At 33.2% G+C, this 20,970-nt stretch overlaps 1 protein-coding gene across 5 annotated transcripts in view; it reads right to left on the bottom strand.

Annotated features, from left to right (window-relative positions):
* WDR7 (WD repeat domain 7) overlaps window positions 1-20,970 on the bottom strand; it is a 579,662-nt gene that overhangs the window by 130,095 nt on the left and 428,597 nt on the right. For 4 of the 5 annotated variants that reach the window (XM_007487542.3, XM_001366509.4, XM_001366558.4 and 1 more), the window contains 3 exons: window positions 13,440-13,557; window positions 7,422-7,571; window positions 5,604-5,686 (listed from right to left, as the gene is read on the bottom strand). In XM_007487542.3, coding sequence (XP_007487604.1) covers window positions 5,604-5,686; window positions 7,422-7,571; window positions 13,440-13,557 — 351 coding nt within the window. Of the gene's footprint in view, window positions 1-5,603; window positions 5,687-7,421; window positions 7,572-12,693; window positions 12,859-13,439; window positions 13,558-20,970 lie in introns of those variants that run through there. The other variant, XM_007487543.3, reaches the window with a different exon arrangement.

The raw sequence follows: 20,970 nt of genomic DNA, 5'->3' as shown, positions 1-20,970 counted from the left end.
AAATGATACTAAGACAAAAGGTAAGTACATAAAAAAAATAAAGAATGTAAGAGACTTAAACAAATAAAATAGACAAAGTACTGGCCAATCTAATTTAAGAAAGTTAAGAAGAAAACCAAATTGACAATATCCAAAATGAAAAGGGAGACCTCACCTCTAATGAAGAGGAAATTAAAGCAATCATTAAAAAATATTATGCCCAATTATATGGCAATAAATATGGCAATCTAGTTGATATGGATGAATATTTACAAAAATAAATATTGCCTAGACTAACAGAGGAAGAAATAGACTACCTAAACAACCCCATATCAGAAAAAGAAAGTGAACAAGCCATCAAAGAACTCCCTAAGAAAAAATCCTCAGGGTCTGATGGATTCACAAATGAATTCTGTCAAACATTCAAAGAACAACTAATCCAAATATTAAACAAACTATTTGACAGAATAAGCAAAGGAGTTCTACCAAATTCCTTTTACAACACAAATATGGTACTGATTTGACCAGGCAGGTCAAAAACAGAGAAAGAAAACTACAGACCAATCTCCTTAATGAATATAGATGGAAAAATCCTAAATAGGATTAGCAAAAAGACTCCAGCAAGTGATCATGTGGGTTATTCACTATGACCAGGTAGGAATGCAAGGATGGTTCAATATTAGGAAAATGATCCACATAATTGAGCATATTAACAAGCAAACTAACAAAAATTACATGATTATCTCAATAAATGCAGAAAATGCCTTTGACAAAATGCAGCACCCATTCCTACTGAAAACACTAGAAAACATAGGAATAGAAGGGCCTTTCCTAAAATTAATAAACAGTATATTTATCTAAAACCATCAGTAAACATCATCTGCAATGGGGATAAACTAGAAGCCTTCCCAATAAGATTGGGAGTGAAACAAGGATGCCCATTATAACCTCTATTATTTAACATTGGACTAGAAACACTAGCAATAGCAATTAGAGAAGAAAAAGAATTTGAAGGTATTAAAATAGGCAATGAGGAGACCAAGCTATCACTCTTTGCAGATGATATGATGATCTACTTAAAGAATCCTAGAAAATCAACTAAAAAGCTAGTGGAAATAATCAACAACTTTAGCAAAGTTGCAGGATACAAAATAAACCCACGTAAGTCATCAGCATTTCTATATATTTCCAACACGTCTCAGCAGCAGGAATTAGAAAGAGAAATTCCATTTAAAATCACCCAAGACAATATAAAATACTTAGGAATCTATCTGCCAAGACAAACACAGGATCTATATGAACACAACTATAAAACATTCTCCAAACAATTAAAACTAGACCTAAACAATTGGAGAAGCATTGATAGCTCATGGGTAGGATGAAATAACATGATAAAAATGACAATCCTACCCAAATTAATTTACTTATTGGTGCCATACCCATTGAACTGCCAAAAATACTGTTTTCCTGAATTAGAAAAAACAATAACAAAGTTCATTAGGAAGAACAAAAGACCAAGGATATCCAGGGAAATCATGAAAAAAAAAGTACAAAGGAAGGTGGCCTTGCAGTCCCAGATCTCAAACTATACTATAAAGCAGTGATCATTAAAACAGTTTGGTACTGGCTAAGAGACAGAAAGGAGGATCAGTGGAATAGTCTTGGGATAAATGATCTCAGGAAGACAGTCTATGATAATCCCAAAGACCCCAGCTTTTGGGACAAAAATCCACTATTTGATAAAAACTGCTGGGAAAATTGGAAGACAGTATGGGAGAGATTAGGTTTGGATCAATATATCACACCCTACACTAAGATAAACTCAGAATGGGTGAATGACTTAAATATAAAGAAGGAAACTATAAGTAAATTAGGTGAACACAGACTAGTATACATGTAAGATCTTTGGGAAAGGAAAGATTTTAAAAACAAGCAAGAGCTAAAAAAAAATCACAAAATGTAAAATAAATAATTTTGATTACATCATATCAAAAAGGTTTTGTACAAACAAAACCAATGCAACCAAAATTAGAAGGGAAGCAACAGTTGGGAAACAATATTTATAACAAAAACCTATGACAAAGGTCTAATTAGTCAAATTTATAAAGAGCTAAATCAATTGTACACAAAATCAAGTCATTCTCCAATTGATAAATGGGCAAGGGACATGAATAGGCAATTTTCATTTAAAGAAATCAAAACTATTAATAAGCACATGAAAAAGTGTTCTAAATCTCTTATACCCAGAGATGCAAATCAAAACAACTCTGAGGTATCACCTCACACCTAGCAGATTGTTCAACATGACAGCAATGGAAAGTAATGAATGCTGGAGGGGATGTGGCAAAGTCGGAACATTAATGCATTGCTGATGGAGTTGTGAATTGATCCAACCACACTCTAGAGGGCAATTTGGAATTATGGCCAAAGGGTGCTAAAAGACTGTCTGTCCTTTGATCCAGCCATAGCACTGTTGGGTCTGTACCCCAAAGAGATAATAAGGAAAAAGAGGTACAAAAATATTCATAGCTGCGCTCTTTGTGGTGGCAAAAAATTGGAAAATGAGGGGATGCCCTTCAATTGGGGAATGGCTGAACAAATTGAGGTCTATGGAATACTATTGTGCTCAAAGAAATAATAAAGTGGAGGAATTCAATGGGAACTGGAACAACCTCCAAGAATTGATGCAGAGTGAGAGGAGCAGAATCAGGAGAACACTGTATACACTGTGGTACAATCAAATGTAATGGACTTCTCCATTATTGGTAATGCAGTGATCCTGAACAACTTGGAGGGATCTATGAGAAAAAACACTATCCACACTCAGAGGAAACACTGCAGGAGTAAAAACATCGAAGAAAAACAACTGCTTGAATACATGGGTCGAGGGGATATGACTGAGGAGAGACTCAAAATGAATATCCTAGTGCAAATACCAACAACATGAAAATGGGTTTGGATCAAGGACACATGTGATACCCAGTGGAATTGTGTGTCAGCAATGGGAAGGGTGGGGGGAGGGAAAGAATATGATTCTTACAACCAAGGAATAATGTTCTAAATTGACTAAAAAGAATAAAAATAAGGAATGTAAGAGACTTAAGGATTTAAATAATAAATACTATATGGGAGGGTCTAATAAACTATGTAGTCATTTTCTCCATGTTGCCTATAAGTTTAGATTTAAAATGAAGTTTTTGTGAATAAAACTGTCATTTTAGCTAAAACTTAACAAAGACATGGCAATAGGAGAGACTGTGCTCATTCAATCATTTTCATTCTAGTTTTGGTCCTGTTTTGGATGACCATAATGGAGGTTCTTTCCCATCCTTAGTGTTCTCTTAGAGAAAGAAGAGCAGTAGAGTTGGACCCTGAATCAGGAGACAGAGGTCTGAGTTTCAGTTTCACCATCAACTAGCTGTGTGCATCTGGACAAATCCCTAAACTTCTCATAGACTCTGTTTCCTCATTTTAATATACTATTTGTATATACAATTTATAATATCTACTTATACAGATGACTGTTGTCAGGAAAGAAGTTTGTCAATCTATATATGAGTATGAGTTACATAATTTACTGCCATTTTCTGAATTTCACCACTTAAAGACTATTCTACACATTTAATATTTAGCATATGTGACTGTCTATTGTTACTTATTTTCACCCTATCAAAGTAGTTTACAAACTCTTTCAAGGCAAAGACCTCACTGAATTTGTCATATAATATTCAAAATTAAGAACTGTCAGTTTTATGTATTGGTGCAAGCCATTAAGCATTGTGGCTTGGGTTTAATTCTACTCTGAAATCCATAAAATCAAGGAAAAAACATGAAAATATCTATGTTGAATGTACTAATCCTAGAGACATATATCTCCTCATCAACCAAACAGATGTTCAATTTTTAGATGCTTTAGTGAGCATAAGACTTTACATGGACCTGTAAAGATCCTATTTATATCCTGTTTCCAGTAGTGGTTTGTATGCTGTCTCCTTCAGTAGACTGTGAATACCTTAGAAGTAGGGATTCAATTATTCCTTTTGTGGTTAGCTTAGGGTCTGCTACATAGTAGGCACTCGTATGATATGTGACATGGTGAAAATTCAGGGAATTTCAGTTCCATGACAGTAGGAACTGTGTCATGGATAATTCTCTATTTTCCCCAGCAGATAACACAATGCTCTCTACACAATAGTTATTTAATAGATATTTGTTGAATGACTAAATAAAAACCTAAGAATCCTTGTATTGAGAAATGAGGGATGGTGGAAACACCCCAAGGAGTCCTAAGGAAACACTCCAAGAAGGTATGTTTATTTGTTTAATTGTGTTCAGTAGAATAAGCTTAACACAATGCAATTCCTAAATAACTCAAAATCTAAATTAAAAGTCCTTTATAACCATGTACTTATTCTTAAGCTTTAGCTGATTTTGAAAATGGTCAATCTGAAAAATACAAACTAAAATTTTTCCCAAAAAATCCACTAGCTACAATATAGCCTCATAATTTTAGTATAAGGAACAGATTGTTCCATTATAATAACAAAGAAAAATTCATATGATTATATTCTAAGATAACTCTGTATCGCCTATTATGTAGAAAATATGGAAAATATTTCATATAATACAAAACAAAATTCATGCCTATATGGAAAATATGCCATTTCTCTTTTTTTAATATTTCTCTTTTAGCATTTTTGTTGCCCTAAGCTAGAGAAGATAGCAAATTAGACAGACTAGGATGAGTGGCTAGTCAGAAAAAATAAAATATTTAGGAAATAGTGTTGAGTAAAGCATGAAAACTAGTGCTTTTAATAAACAGGCAAGGAAACATATTGGGATGGTAAGAAATCCAAATATATCTGACTAAAATTAGCCAATTGGGGAATTTTTTGAATTAGCTTTAATCTGTTTAGCATGGTTAATCTGTTTACTATTGCTACTGAAAATCTCTTGGCGAAGAGGCTTTATAAACAAATCTAAAGATAATCAAGAAAAATTTAATGATGATGAGTTCTCTTTTTAAATTAGAAAATTTGCTTCAGATATATGTGTCTATGGTAATAAATATATACAGTATATAATATTCATGGTTATTACAGATAATATAATAAATGTATTCAACACAATAATTAAAATACAGTTTTCTTTCAATGCAAATAGGACTATATAAGAATGAATTTAATATATTAAAATACATCAGGGATATTTTAATAAATATATATAAATAATAATTAAATAGATACATATATAAAATATACAAAGTAGTGATTACTACTTGACATATTACAAGTAAAATTCAGTGGTGAAAAAATAAGGTGGGTATATAAGGAATAATGACAAAAGAATTTTCATTTTATTAGGAGTATATTTAACAAGTAGTTTTAAAAGCTGGCTGATACTCCTTCAGAAATGCTTTTTTCTAGCTCCTAAATAATAGATAACAGAGGATGGATACATTCAATAGATGTCATATTCTATTTTTTAAAATCAAAATTTTAATTTAAGACATGTTAAATATCATAATGTCCTAATTTCTAATTGGGTAGATTAATAAAACAAAGTATAAAAAGCTATTACATTGCACAGAATTTGCTTCACTGTGTTATTATAGATTTCTTTACCTGCAGATGGCTGGGAAACATTCTTGAAGTCCCTTCTTTTTAACTAAAGATCCTTCAAGACAGTACATTATAATGTCCATAACCTTTGAGAGAAAAAGTCACAGATCTGGCATTATTTTCCAATAATTTATTTCATCACTTTGCCAAAAATATTTTAATTCCTAATTCTGATGCTTTTTAGTATTAATGTTTATGATTTTTAAAATCTTTGAAATATTTTGGTTTTATGTTATATTTACCAAATATCCTGACCCTGAGAGGTCTTTTATAACAAAGTAAAGCAAGTAAAACTATCAAAATCTTTTTCCTCATCTGAAAGTCCATGGAATATTTCACAGTTGTAGCATCTAAAATAAATTTCCTCAATGGCTGTATAAAAAATATAAATCCCCATTCTGCACCCTAAATCCATCACCTCTCTTTCATGGAAAGCATCAGTCCTCTAGAATCACGGGTGGCAACTGTACTGATCATAGTCACTATAGTCTTCAAATCTCTTTGCCTTTTCCATATTGTGTTACTGTGCAAACTGTTCTCTTGGTACTGCTTTTCTTCATCAGTTTACAAAAGTTTTCAAAATTATTCATATTTATAACACTGACATCAGAATATATAAATCATTCTTCTGATTCTGTTTACTGCTCTCTGATAAATTCATTTAAGTCTTCCTATGTCTCTTTGAAATGATCTATATACTCACTCCTTACTGAATAATTCCATTCACACAATAAAACTTATTCAATCATTATTCAACTTATGGTCATCCCCTTAGCTCTCAGTTTTTGTTTTGTTTTGGCTACCACAAAAAGAGCACAAAAGACTTCTAAATATAGGACTGTGTGCATATACTTTGTACATATATGTACTTTCAACTTTCTTTGGTCACTTTTGGGTACTGGCCTAGTAGTGACATTGCTGCATGTACTGTTCAGTAACTTTTTGTGTATCTATAAACACACACACACACACACACACACACACAAATGGCATGGGCTTCTTCCCTTGAAAATTACCTGTATTCATTCTAGACTATTTAGCAATTGGGAAACTAATGGCTCTTATTCTTATTAATGTGAATCAGTTCCTTATATATAATATCATATCTATATAACTATTCAGAGAAACTTGTCAGATTATTTACTCAATTGTTTTCCTACCTTACAAAAATTGTACTGAAAAAATGGATAAAAAAAGAAATGAAGACTTTAGATCAACATTTCACAGCTTATACAAAGGTAAGCTCCAAATGGGTATGTAAAGGTAACATCATGAATTAGCAAAAAAGAGAAAACATTAACCACAAAATATATAGATAGAAAAAAAGTTCATGACCAAACAAAGGATAGAGAGAATAACAGAAAGCAAAATGGATCATTTTGATTACATAAAAATTAAATGTTTTGGTATGAGATTAAATGAAGCCAAGATTAAAAAGGAAACCACGTTTACTTTTAAAGGCAATTAACATCTATAGATTGGAGGAGCAGCAGGTATTATAATTTCAGAATGGATACTGTATTTGTTTTGTTTTATTTAAAAATATTGATATACATGAGAAAATATATTGAAAAATTTGGTCTAGCCTATAAACTATAAATTGAAATTGTCAGTTACCTTATTTAAAATAGAAATTTAAAAAGTAAAAACTTCAGAAATGATGGAAAATGAAAATAATAACTATAATCAACTCAAGTTGATATGAACCCTAAATATTGCACAAAAATATATACTCCTTTAAAGAAAATCCATTTAGTTGCATTTTATCATTGCACTGGAACATGTTATCTTTTGTATTTATTAGTGAAATCATGATAATACCTCAACAAGAAGATCCACAACGTCTGTGGGCATTTTTTCAATAAGGATTTCAATGACTCGCAAGATCTCCCCTTTTGCTCGAGCAAGAGTTGTAGTGTGGATATTCTGTTGTGACTGGGTGTTCGCTGCAAGAGCAGTATGTCTGTGGACCTACAAAAAGGATTAGATATTATATTGAACACTCTATTAATATTTGGTCTTATGTTTCTATACAGTAGGCTTTTCTTATTGCATCTTTTGACAAAAAATCATCAAAGACATAATAACTAATACTATCTCATGTATAGTATAAGATATTCAAAGCATTTTACAAATCATGTATCATTTTCTTTTCATAATGACACTGGGAGGTAGATATTATTATTTTCATTTTACAAGTTAGATAATTGAGGGAGATAGAACATGAGGGATTTGCCCAGAGTCACATTTAAGAAATACTTACTAGATACTTTGGCCTTCCTGAGTCAGTAACTACTTTGTCACCTCTTTGAATGAGATGAGGAAATATTTTAAAAATCAACTAATAAAAAATCACTAATTTCTAGATTGTACATCAGACCACAGAGCAATGATTTAGTAAGTAAGCTAAGCACGGGTATTCTGAATTGACTAATCAGCCATGGGCACATGGTGTATTTTCTTTATTCCTTGATTTTCTAATAATCCTTAATAAACCTCATGAAATATAATATTTCTATTACTAGAGGCTAAATTTAATTTTTACAATAGGGCTTAGTACAAAACCAAGCACACAAAAGACATTCAAAGCATATTGGTCAGATTGTCAGACAATACAGAAAACCTTCATTTATAGGTCTGTGTATATTTCACAAGAGAATGAATTGCTAAAAACCTTTTAATGAACTTCTGAAATTATGAAATGTCACACACATATTAAATTAATGTACATTATACATGCAATATACATATAGAGATATGGAAGAATATACTAATACCATTCACAAGAGAATGCAATCTGTATTGGGATTTTAGTCAGAGGTGAGGTTTTTTTTTTTTTAAGGATATGCCAAATTTAATATGAATTACAAGAAGGCATCAGCATTTACATGTATTTATTATGGTTAAATATACAATAGAATTTAGGGAGGATTAATTAGAAGACATTATTTAAGTGAAAACATCAACTCATTTTTGTGTAATACTTTAAGATTTACAAAGTATTCTATCAACAACAACCCTCACAGGCTACAGAGTATTAGCATTGTAGTCCAAGTGCTAATACTCCCTTATTACAGATGAGGAAAGTGAAGGCGGTAGACATTAAATGACTTGTTCACAGTTTTGTTGTTATTTTTCGGTTGTGTCCAACTCTTTGTGACTCCATTTGGGTTCTCTTGGCAAAGATACTGGAATAGTTTGCTATATTCTTCTTTAGTCCATATTATAGATGAGGAAATATAGGCAATCAGGGTTAATTGAGTTGCCCAAATTCATATAGCTGGTAAGTGTTTGTGGTCACATTAGAACTCAAGAAGAAAGAGTCTTCTTGATTCTAGGCACTCTATCCATTGTGTCATCCAATTCTTAAGCTACACAAAAGCAAAGGCAGGATTAAAATTCTATTCTACTGAATTCAAATCCAGTGATTTTTCTACTTTATCCTACAATGACTTAAAAAAATTTTTTTTAAATGTTGAAAAGTAAGCTAAAAACAATCACATAATTATAGTACTTGGGATACCAAGGCAAAAAAGCTTATATAAATTATAATTGGAAGCTATAACTGGGAGGTCAAAGATTGGGCAAGGAGAAACATGTACAAAAGTACACAGCAACTTTTTGTTCTAGCAAAACACTTGAAACAAAGTGAGTGACTATCAAATGAGGGATGGCTAAACAGGAATGTGAATGTGATGAAATATTGTGCCATGAGGAAAGATGGCATTTGGAGAAACCTAGCAAGACCTGTATGAACTAATACAGATTGAGTGGAAAAGGAAGGAAAACAACTTGGGAAGAACTCAAATCAATACAATGACCAATCATGATTTCAAAACCCTGAAATCCCTCCTCTCCTGACAGAAAGGTGATGGGGCAGAGATAAAGAATGAGACATAACACCTTCAGACAAAGCCAATGCGTTCATTTGCTTGCTTGATTATATTTATTTGTTACAAGGGAGAAGCTTCCAAGGAGATGGGAATGAAAGGATGATGAGTAGTGATAGTAATTTTTTAAAAAAGGAAAGAAAGAAGAAAAAAAGAAATTAATAAAATATTGTTTAGAAGAAAGCAAAGGGAAGAAGGATGATGAGTAGTGATAGTAATTTTTTAAAAAAGGAAAGAAAGAAGAAAAAAAGAAATCAAAAAAATATTTTTTAGAAGAAAGCAAAGGGAAGTTTAGATAATTATACCAACTGTGAGTAAAGTTTTGATACTAATATGTTAAATTTAATATACAGTTTAAAACTGTACATAACAAATTCAGTTTTCTATACAATCCTCTTCTTGGTAATCTGAAATGTTTGTGTCACCTTGTTTCTTTAGTTCATGATATTTTTCCAAAGAGAAATAATTGGAAAAGGAGCAAAGTGAGAGGAGCATATTTAAAGCAGGGAAAGATAGATTTATCTTAACTGTTACATTTTATGTAGTGTAATCACCACCACAACTTTCTTTTCATCCCTGATTGTATGAATTTACTTTATTTCTCCAGGAAGTGGCCAATACTAGTGCTCAAGGCAACCTAAGGACAAGAAGAAAATGCAATAATGGGAGGAAATTAGTGTATAGAAATACAAAGAGCAGGAACGAGTTGTTGGAAAAAAGAAAACAATGGCTATGGAAGAAAGATAGGGACATGACTGGGGGAAGGCTGGAATAAAAAAGAAAAGACAGAAAGAGTTATATTAATTGTGCTCAGCAAAAGACACTTGAGCTGAAGAATGCGGTAATTTGCAGAGGGTGGGGAGAAATCTGTCAAAATCAGAGATTACTGCATCACTAAAGAAAACTCCTACTTTGAAATTCTGCATGTTACATATAAAGTTTTACTTGCATATTGGATCCACCTCTTTGATGCCTTTTCCTATATGGAAACAGCAAAAACAATGGAAGCAAAATAAAAAGGTAAATCAGAGGGAGAGAAATGCCACTGCATTTTCTCTGGGATTCAGGAAGACCTTTAGGTTCAACATCTTCAGTATTCTGCCAAAGTTGCATACACTTGTGCCTTTTTTCTAAGTTACTTCTTCAAAAAATCAGGGAAGAACCTCTAGGTAAACTTGGATCACAATCAGCCAGAGTTTACTTTGGAGGGGGGGAAGGGTCACTTGGAAAATAAATGGAGATACAATATAGTGGAAAGTTTAGTGAAACTGCAAAAGGAGACCTGGGCTTGGGATATAGTCAAGTAGGGATTTGTGAACCACAAAGTCTCTGAGCCTCAGTTTCTTTTTTTGGAAAAGAGTTATAACAGGATAAGAGACAATGTATGCATTACTTTCTGTCTCCAGCACTTACATAGCAGACACTTAAATGCTTGTTGATTTGACTTTACACATTACCTAACTCATAGTGTGGTTGTGAAGAAAATACTTTGTGAACTTTAAGGCACTATTAAAATGTAGAAATAATATTAGAAATGTTAAAAACAAAGTTGATGGGGAAAATATTTATCTGTTGGTTATATTTACATGTAACATCATCATTCTGTTGGCCTAGATTTAAATGACTGAGTCTAATTTAATTTTCACCTAAATGGGCCTCCATTTTTTCAACTATAAAATGAAAAGATTGGACTAGCCAGCCTTTAGAGTACCTTTGAAGCTCTAAGAGGGCAATTAGATGACATAGTGGATAGAACGCTGGGTCTGGAGTCAGGGATATTCATCTTCTTGAGTTCAAATCTGGCCTCTGATACTTTCTAACTCAATCTACAAACTGTGTGATCCTGGGCAAGTTACATTGCCTTGATTAAGTCAATTCTTTATCTCTAAAAGGAGTTGGAAAAGGAAATGGCAAACCAATTTTGACCAATGTGGTCAAGAAAACCCCAAATGGAATCATAAAGAGTCAGACACAACTGAACAACAAATATCCTGTGATATTCATGGATATACATAAATTACATAAGCTGAAAGACTATGTAGAGTGATGATCAGGAAGTCAACCTCAAAACAAGAAGACCTCAGTTGAAGTCTATCTCTGATACATTCTAGCTTTTGATTGAGAAATCACTGAACTTTTCTGTTGAGTATTGAATTGCTTCTCTAAGCTACCGAGAAGGTATTGACATAAACTGGTAGAGGGAACTTCCTTCTCTGAAAGTTCTCCTATACCAATGAAATGACAAGTTCCTGTCCTGTGTTGTTTTTCCCATCAGATTGTGAATTTCTTGAGGGCAGGGACTATCTCTTGCCACTTCTGTATCCTCAACTTAGCCCAATTCTGGCACATTTACTGTTACTTAGTCATTTTTGCCTTTACAGCTAGTGTCTGTGGCCATATTTGAACTCGGGAAGACAACTCACTGCATCACCTAGCTGCACTTAGATGGTGCTTAATAAATGTTTATTGACTGATTATTGATTGACTGTTCCTAACCCAGTGAGTTACTTAGTAAATATTTAGGTTTATTCACTTATTTGTTCATTCAAAAATGGGTTTTCAAATAGAGATAGCCCTAGGGATAGGCCAAGTCTAAGATTCTATGAATTCACAAACTGATATTCTTGAGGGTTTTACTTGGTACAGTGGTTCCCCTCTTATCTGAGGTTTCATTTTCTTCAGTGACCTGTGGTCATTCCAGGGAAAAGTGGGAAGCAAGAAAGAGGCTTTCACCAGATAATGGAGAGGGTCAAAGAGACATTCAAAAGGGTTCAAAGGGTTCAAAGACACGTTAAGACCAGGAACCAAGGTCTACCTGAAGCAGAGATCTCCCCACTATTATGCTTTTACTTGGAGGTTGTTTTTTTTTAAATGGTGTTTCTGTGTGTGTGTGTGGGGGGGCGATCACAGACCATGGAGTGCTAAAAATGAGGGGCAGGAAAGAGGAGAGAGAGCACAGTTCTATACAGTAAAGTTAAAATAGGTGGTAAAAGTTAAAGTGAAAACTGTCTGTGGTTTCAGGCATCTTCTGGGGGTCTTAGGAGGTGTCCTCTATGAATATGGGGCCCTACTGTACTTACAAATCTATTACTACTGTATGAAAAACAACTCAAAGTACATGTTTGACCAATACTAAGTCAGTAATATAATCTTAGCATATGAAGAACAGTACACTACTTATAATGAGATGAAATCAAACCATTTTAAGTATTCTGAAGTTTGCCTTTGCTTCCCTTCATCTCACTCCGCAAGGAATCTATCAGATCTTTGCTGTAAAGATATTACTGTTCTTTCCTTGAATTTTAAAAAGGTCAAAGTTCAAATAGTCAAAGTTGAGATTAGCTGAGAGTCAAATCTTTAGTTTTGACCTATAGTAAAGAAAAAACATTTAGCAATTTCAATTATATTTGTATTTATACAACTATTGCCACAACAAACTAGATGATTTTTAAATAGGCAATTCCATCTTGATTATAGGCAAGTACTTGGAAAATAAGTTGTTTGTGTCCTAGTTTAACATAATTACTGAGCACATAACTATTAAATACAAGGTTATACTAGGTTCTAGAGGGGGGGACAAAGATGAATAATATGCAATATGTTTTCACAAGGAAATTATAATGTAGATTATTTGAATTTAAAGTCTTGAGGTCCATGCTAGGACATCAGAATCAATAAGATTTTTTTTTAAAACCCACTAGCTTTGAAAAGAAAAATGTACACAGAAGTGTAATAAATTCATCAGCTAATTTTTTTCTGTTGTAGATATTAATCTGCAGTTGGCCTTTAGCATAAAAGAGATATTCATTCACTCATTAATTTCACTACTTTAGCACTGAACAGTTATTGTTCTCTAAGGTTTAAATTTCAACATTTAAGGACTGAATGTGAAAATGAAAGTATTCCTTTGGAGAGAGAGACTCGAGGATTGCTCAGAAGCTCCTCTTACCTCCTTGGCAATAGTTGTGATGAAGGCGGGTGGTCTGGCAGTGGCAATGAGTGAGAGGGCATGTCTTGCAGAGCGGGCGGAGTCAGCTGCAGGGCTCAGGGGCAGCCCCATTGTGATGCTAAACGAGGATCAGACAAAAGGGAAAAAAAGAAAAGCATTAGAAATATAGACTGAAAAGATTAGACACAGCTTATAATGTCAGTTCAAGGTCAATGGGAGCACTCAAACAGTTAGAATATAATAGACTGCCAACAATGAGCAGTGATTAGGAGTCAGGGTGTTCTAGCATCAAATACAAAATCGAATAATTAACCGTGAAGATTGAAAACAGTGTGTGCATCTGTCCAAACTGTTAAAAAAGCCTTGTTAACAAATTATCAAGCCCCAGTACTGAATAAATATCACAAAGCCCAGAATAAGACAAGAAAGAAGGTCATGTAAAGTTTTTTTCTCTCATATTTTCCTTTGTAAAGTTAAAAGGAATATGCATTCAAAAGTCAAGATTTGAGACATTAAAACCAAAGTTTAAACAGCATCAATACCCAGAAAAATACCAGCAAAGAAATAAACGGGACAAAATTTTTTCTGTCCTTTGTGATCCTATGAAATGTTCTAAGTAAGACTGGCTTACCTAGACACAATAATAATAAGCAATCTGAATTTTTTGTTCTTTTTCAAAATGCATGAAGTATATTGTAACAATATATAAGGCATGCGAATTGATACTGACATTCTAAAGAACAGAAAGGATCAGGCATAAGATACTTCAGTCATGGAAAAATAAAAGCATTATTAGCTGGTGAAATAATGATGTGTTATGTTTTGCTGCATCCCAAACCCTCTCACTCCCCATCAATTCTACTAAAATCTAAGTTAACCTCTCTCTCTCTCTGAATCCTTCCTGATCACAGCAATAAAATTCAAACAGGATGGCTTTGATTAAAGTGTAAAGCCATAAATGCACATTAATTCGGTGAGGAATATTATTACATAATGAGATAGGATTTTATTTTGTAGCCTATAATATAAATTCATATTTAAAAATCATTAGAGATTAATAAAATACCAAAGAATTTTCAATTAGGTGTGGATAAATGTCTAACACAATTAATGCTCATTTAAAAATCTCAGAGTATAAGAATCTAATTCTCCCAAATTTATCTAAAGTTCAACATTTTAAGCCTTGGTTGGAACATAGATAGATATTTATAAAGGTGTTCTTAAAAAAATACAAACTTCTCATAATTTTATAATCTCTTTTGAAAGTATACTTCTAAAATATACATGAAACCACATATATTAATACGCCTACAAGATGTGCTCAACTTAATTAGTCTTCCAAATGAATTAATATGTTTATATGTGACAATTAACATTTTACTCTTCAAACATTTAATATTGAATATCATCATTAAAGGCATAAGAGGAATAAAATGAAAATTGTAGCAAGAGGGAGACAAGTGAAAATGGGAAATGGAATAGTGAAATAAGGTCTTTTTAGTCTGTTTGACTGACTGACAAACATTGGCTTATCCCCAAAAAATTTTCAAAGAAAAAATATTAAGTGATTCTCTGAGCAGTTTCTGCATGCTCAACCTTAAAAGATTTTCCTAAAATTAGTTCAGATCTTTGGATAGCATTCCTGGGCTTCACCAATTTTAACTCCAATTCAATTCATTAAGTATCTACTGAGTGACTAATATGGAACTAGCATTGTGCTTTGAGTGTTTTATTTGAATTAGTTTAGTTTTTACTAAATCATATCCAAGTGCAAATGTAAATTTTCAAAAATTTACATACCAAAAATAATAAAATAAGCTGTGCTAATATTTCTATCCATGAATGTGGATAAACAGGCCGTGACAATATAAAGACAAAAGAATAATTTAGTATTTGGAATTTATATAATACATACAGATATACTTCAAATCATAAATTTTCCTGCATCATGTTTCATTTGGCACATTATGTCTAATCCAAAACTTTGAAAGCATTCTGTATTCAATGAACACTTATTTTAGAATATTCAAAACTTGTTAGATTCAGACTTAAGTGTTTCATGCAGAATTAGTGTCTAATGGAGGATCTACCTAACATGCCTGAGGCATTTTTCTTGGTCTTTTCATATGTGGTGAACACCAGGCACTTTTCTTGGTATCCTCAACATGGCTTTGTACCTCTTTTTATGGTCATTGCTATTTTGCAACTAATGCAAGCTATGGTACGTCTTATAAGCAAGTCATAATTGGAAATATGATGCAGCCTACATTATACCCATCATGTATCTTTCTATTCCCCTTTCAATAATCTGTAATTCTGAGATTATGGTGTTTCAATAATTTAAAGCCAGGCAGCATTATTCAGAAAAATTCATTTGTGCTAAAAAGACTTTTGTAATATAGGGGTCAGCTTTAGAGCTTTAAAAGCACAAAAGAATTTCCAAAATTTAATATAGCCAAAACTTCTCTTATTTAACTCTAGGTTCAGTTCACTTTCCATTTGTGGCGCCTAAGATTTAAGATTATGATTTAATGAATTTCTAAATGTGTAAAACATAGCTACCACCTAAAGACATAAAAGACAAAAGTAGTTCTTGCTCCAAAGGACCGTACATTTTCCACTGAAGAAGAGGTTCTTAACTTGAGGTTCAAGGACTCCCCCCTCCCCCATCATTTTAACAAGGAATCCATAGATGGACTCAAGATATCTATGTTCCTGGATGAGGGGAAAAAAAACCACATCTTTATTTTTCCTCATTTCTAACTTAAATGAGCATTTCCATCAATCATGAATGTAGGAAATAAAGCACAATAGTATCAGTAGTGCCTGTAACTGTTACAAAGAGAAATCAGATATTCTCACATGATAGTACAGTCAAAAGTCAACTAGATGGTCATGAGAAATGGCAAATAATCTGATCACAAAAAACCTGGAAATACTTAAATGAAGAGATACAAAGTGAAGTAAGCAGAAGAATGTTGTAATGAGCAGGAAGATGTTGTACAGAGTAACAATAATATAAAATGATCAACTGTGAATGACTTTACTTCAACAAAGCAAGGATCCAAGAAAACTCCAAAAGACACATGACAATAAATGGATATCTACCCCCTAGAAGGAACAGAGGGCATCTGAATGCAAATTGAGGCATATCATTCTTTACTCTATTTCTATCATGAGTTTTTCTCTAGCATGAGCAGTATGTGTCTTCTTTCACAACGTGATAAACATGGAAATATGTATGACATATCATATTATCTGCCTTTTAGGGGAAGGGAGGAGGAGATGGAGGAAGAGAGGGAGAGAGAGAGAGAAGAGGGATTGCAAAGTAAAAGGAAATGATTTTTTAAAAATTATATTGACATGAAATATGGAAAAAATTATTACAATAAAAAAATCAACTGGATATCCAACCTGATATGTGTGGTAAGCACCTTAAAAAATCTTTAAAATTATTTTTTAAAATTAACTTTAATCTGCCTACATTTCAAATTCAATGAACACTTATTTTAAAATCTTCAAAGCTTGTCTAATTCATAATTAACTCATTAAAGATAACTATTTTATTATGTAATGCATTCAAGCACATCCATGACATCATAAGTTTATTTTAAAATATTTTGATAACTACATTTAGACAGAATTGGTTTCTTTTGGAATTTATTTTATATATTTATAAAAATGGGGTCATCACTTTTATCAGATAGTCACTGGGGGTCTATGATACAAGAAAAGGCTAAGAATACTTACACTGGAGGAATATTATATGTACACAAGGGAGTAAACATAAAGTATCTTCTGAAGGTATCTTCAAAAGGAAGTGAGTGATAATAATTGGGAGGACCAAGAAAGTTTTCATGTAAGATGTAGCACCTGCAATTCTCTTTGAAAGAAGGATTCTGTGAGGTATAGATGGACATTCCTCATTATAGGTGGGAATCTATCCATACTAAGTCAATGAGGGACATGAAATATGTTTGGAGAACATCTAGCAAGACAAAGTGAATGGAATGGACACTGCATTGACTTGGATTAATGTGAAATAAAACTTGAAAGTGGAAGACAGAGAGTGAGGGGTTTTCACTATTAGATTGAGAATGCTCTATTTTGTATTACAAGTAAGAGGGAGCTACAGAGGGCTTCTTAGTCAAGACAGCAGTAGTAACACAATCAGATCTGTTTTAAAGTTATCAATTTGGCATTAGGTATGTGGAGGATGGTCTGGAAAAGGTAATGAATTTAAGATAAGGAGACTAATTAGGAGGTCTAGACTAATGAGAATAGTCTAGGTGGGAGGTAATGAGAACTCAGACTAGAGTAGAATGGAGAGATGAGGTGGATGCAAAAGACATTGTGGACAAAATTTAGTAACTGGTAAGATATGGGAGAATAAGAATATAAGAAATAAGGTAGTTTGGAGGAGAGATAAATTTAGGGGGAAAAATAATGAATTCTATTTTACATATGTTGAATTTGAAATTTCAAAGTAGATTCAAACAGAGATAACCCAAAGGGAGTTGGTAATAAGAAAGGGGCAATAAGAAGAGAGAATGGACTAGATATACAGATTTTTACAGTCATCTACATAAAGATGACCTTGAACCCTTGGGAATTAAGATAATTAAGATAAAGAGAAGAGGACCCAGGCAAAGAGATTTAGCAGTTGCTCACCTTTAGTGATGGGGTAGAAGAAAAAATATCTAGGAAAAGCAATTGAGTGGTCAGACAGATAAATGTATTGATTGAATAGTTTAATAAATGGTTTGTTCAAATGCAAACCCCAACATAGACATGATGTATTCTTCATCTGTTTGGTTGCTGAACTACAATGAACTACAATCACAATATTGTGACTAGATATAGGTTTTCTTGAGGAGGCCTCATTTTTATGTTACACCAAAATATACCAAACACCCAGTTAAGTAATTAGATTTTCCCTACTTTTCCCTATTTTCATCCGTAACATGATTTTTTTTTTCTTCAGCCACCCAGGTTCTAAATCTCATAGTGATTTCTCAGAGTTAGAGTTAATAAATACTTACCAAGTCCCTATATGCCAGGCACTATGCTCAATGATGGAAATACAAAGAAAGGCACAAATAACATACAAGAAGCTCATAATCACCTATATTCAGTCACCAAACACTATCAGTTCTTTCTTTGAAATAACTCTAAATGTCCAAATGATCATTTTAATCACTAATATACCCTTGGATTAAGTAAAATCCTACTAATCAGTCTCTTTACCCTACTCTCTCTACCTTCAAAACTATCTTTCATATTGCCAACTAGAATAACTTACCTAAAACATCCATTTTTTTAATGCTACATACTCCTTTGCTGAAGAGTCTCTAATGAGGTCAAAATTAACCATCCCAAACTTATCAGAATAATGCATTATCCTCCTCAAATTAATCCACCATATCTACCTGACTTTGTTTTCAAATACTTCCCTATATAAACCCACATTCCATGATGATTTATAGGATTATAGATTTAGAGTTATAAGGGCCCTCAGAAAGGCAGAGCCAAGATTGTGGATGGAATAGGAAGAATAAGCTTCCTTACCACACTTCCTCCAGAAATATCTAGAAAATATACCAGACTGAATTTTGATCAGAAAATTAAAAAAAGAAGTCACAATGAATCATTTTGTTTCAACTCAGGATGACTCAAGAGAGACAGGGAGAGAAGTCTCTGGCCATTGAACATGGGACCTAGCCAGAAGCATGCTGTGTAAAGCATTCCAATGGCTAGATAATGAAAAAGGGCTGGGACTGGGTACTAAGGCAGGAAGAGATCCCAGAGATTTCAAGGTATTCCTAAACTAGCACAAGCTGCAGGAATGGTTGCCATCTGGAAGCTCTGTTGCCACTACACAGTTCTGGGTCTCATCCAGGGATCTTTACCTAGGGGTATCAGAGGAGTGGGCCCTAGCTGGATATTGAGAAACAATTTCAGAAATAAACAGTAATTTGTGTGGCTCTGATCACTGAAAGAGAGACCTTAGAGGTCATATAGATGAAATAATCATTTTTTTGCATGGAGAAACTGAGGCCCAGAGCAATAATTCAAGTCTGGCAGAGATAGGATTTGAACCCAGGACAGTTCTGTCTAGCTAATTCAGATTATGAATGACACTATGGAATGCTAACCAATCACATACCCCTCAAGTAGCCGGCATCTACCATTATAATAATTTATTCTTTGCTCTAATCTCAAACTAAATAGAATACATAAAATCTCACATCTCCTTGCTAAACTAAAGTCTATCTATCTAGGAGGCAGCACTGTATAGTGGAGAGATCACTATACTTGGAATCACTGAATTCAAATATAGTTTGGACATCAAAATATCTTGAATCTGTTTCTCATCTGAAAAATAAAGGACTTGGGGGAGGGGCAGCTGGGTAACTCAGTGGATTGAGAGCCAGGCCTAGAGACAGGAGGTCCTACGTTCAAATCTGGTCTCAGACACTTCCCAACTGTGTGACCCTGGGCAAGTCACTTGACCCCCATTGCCTAAACCTTATCATCCTTCCACTTTGGAACCAATACATATTATTGATTCTAAGGTGAAAGGTAAGTTAAAAAAAAAAAAGGACTTAGACTCATTTATCTCTAAAAAAATCACCCTCCTCTACATCTATGATTCTGCAAGTCTATGCTCTTTTGGGGTCCTGATAACAATCAATTTCTCCAAAAAACCTTCTTTACTCAATTTCTACATTGATCCCTAGATCTTCAAATTCTAAAATACCATTCAAGTGGGCACTTATTTATATGTTACTTTCTGGTGTTCCTTCATTCTCTATAATAAATGTTGTATCTTAGTACATCTTGGTACTCTTCAGGGGCATCTGGCACAATGCTTTGAATAAAGTAGCTACTCCATATATATATTTGTATATATATGTAGAATTTGTAACCAGTGAAACATTCATTGGGAGGGAAAATTGCTTAAACTAGTTACCTGAATGAATTAAACAATTTATGAGCAAGATGACAAAACTAGTAATTTAGAATGTGGTTATGGTAGAACTAATAATAACAGTGGCTAGCGTTTTCATAACACTTGGTATATTATACATAACAACATCTAAAATATATTTATATTAACAAAGCCCTTTTAATGAGTTATCTGATTTGATCCTTAAACACTGTGAAGCAGGTACTATTATTTATCCTGTTTTGGAGATGAGGAAACTGAAGTTAAGTGACTTTTTGAGGATCACACACCAACTATTTGTGTGAGGCAGGATTTGAATTCACTTCTTCCTGACTAAGTCTAGTGATCTCTCTACTATACCATGCCATTTTCCTACATGGATTATTCAATTGGTAAATGTGCAAATTACACAAAACTGGAAGAAATAACATCTAATAAGATGAATTTCAACAGGGTTAAACAAAGAGTCTTGCTCTGGATACAAAAAATATCAACTTTATAAATACAGTATAAGGAAGGCAAGGTTAAATAGAAGTTCTGACCAAAAAAAAAAAATCAAGGCATTAATGAATTGTAAGATTA

The sequence above is a fragment of the Monodelphis domestica genome, chromosome 3, assembly GCF_027887165.1.
Source record: "Monodelphis domestica isolate mMonDom1 chromosome 3, mMonDom1.pri, whole genome shotgun sequence".
In the NCBI taxonomy this organism is placed as follows: Eukaryota; Metazoa; Chordata; class Mammalia; order Didelphimorphia; family Didelphidae; genus Monodelphis; species Monodelphis domestica.
The sequence above is the reverse complement of the archived record's forward strand: the minus strand, read 5'-3'. Positions and strand labels throughout refer to the sequence as shown.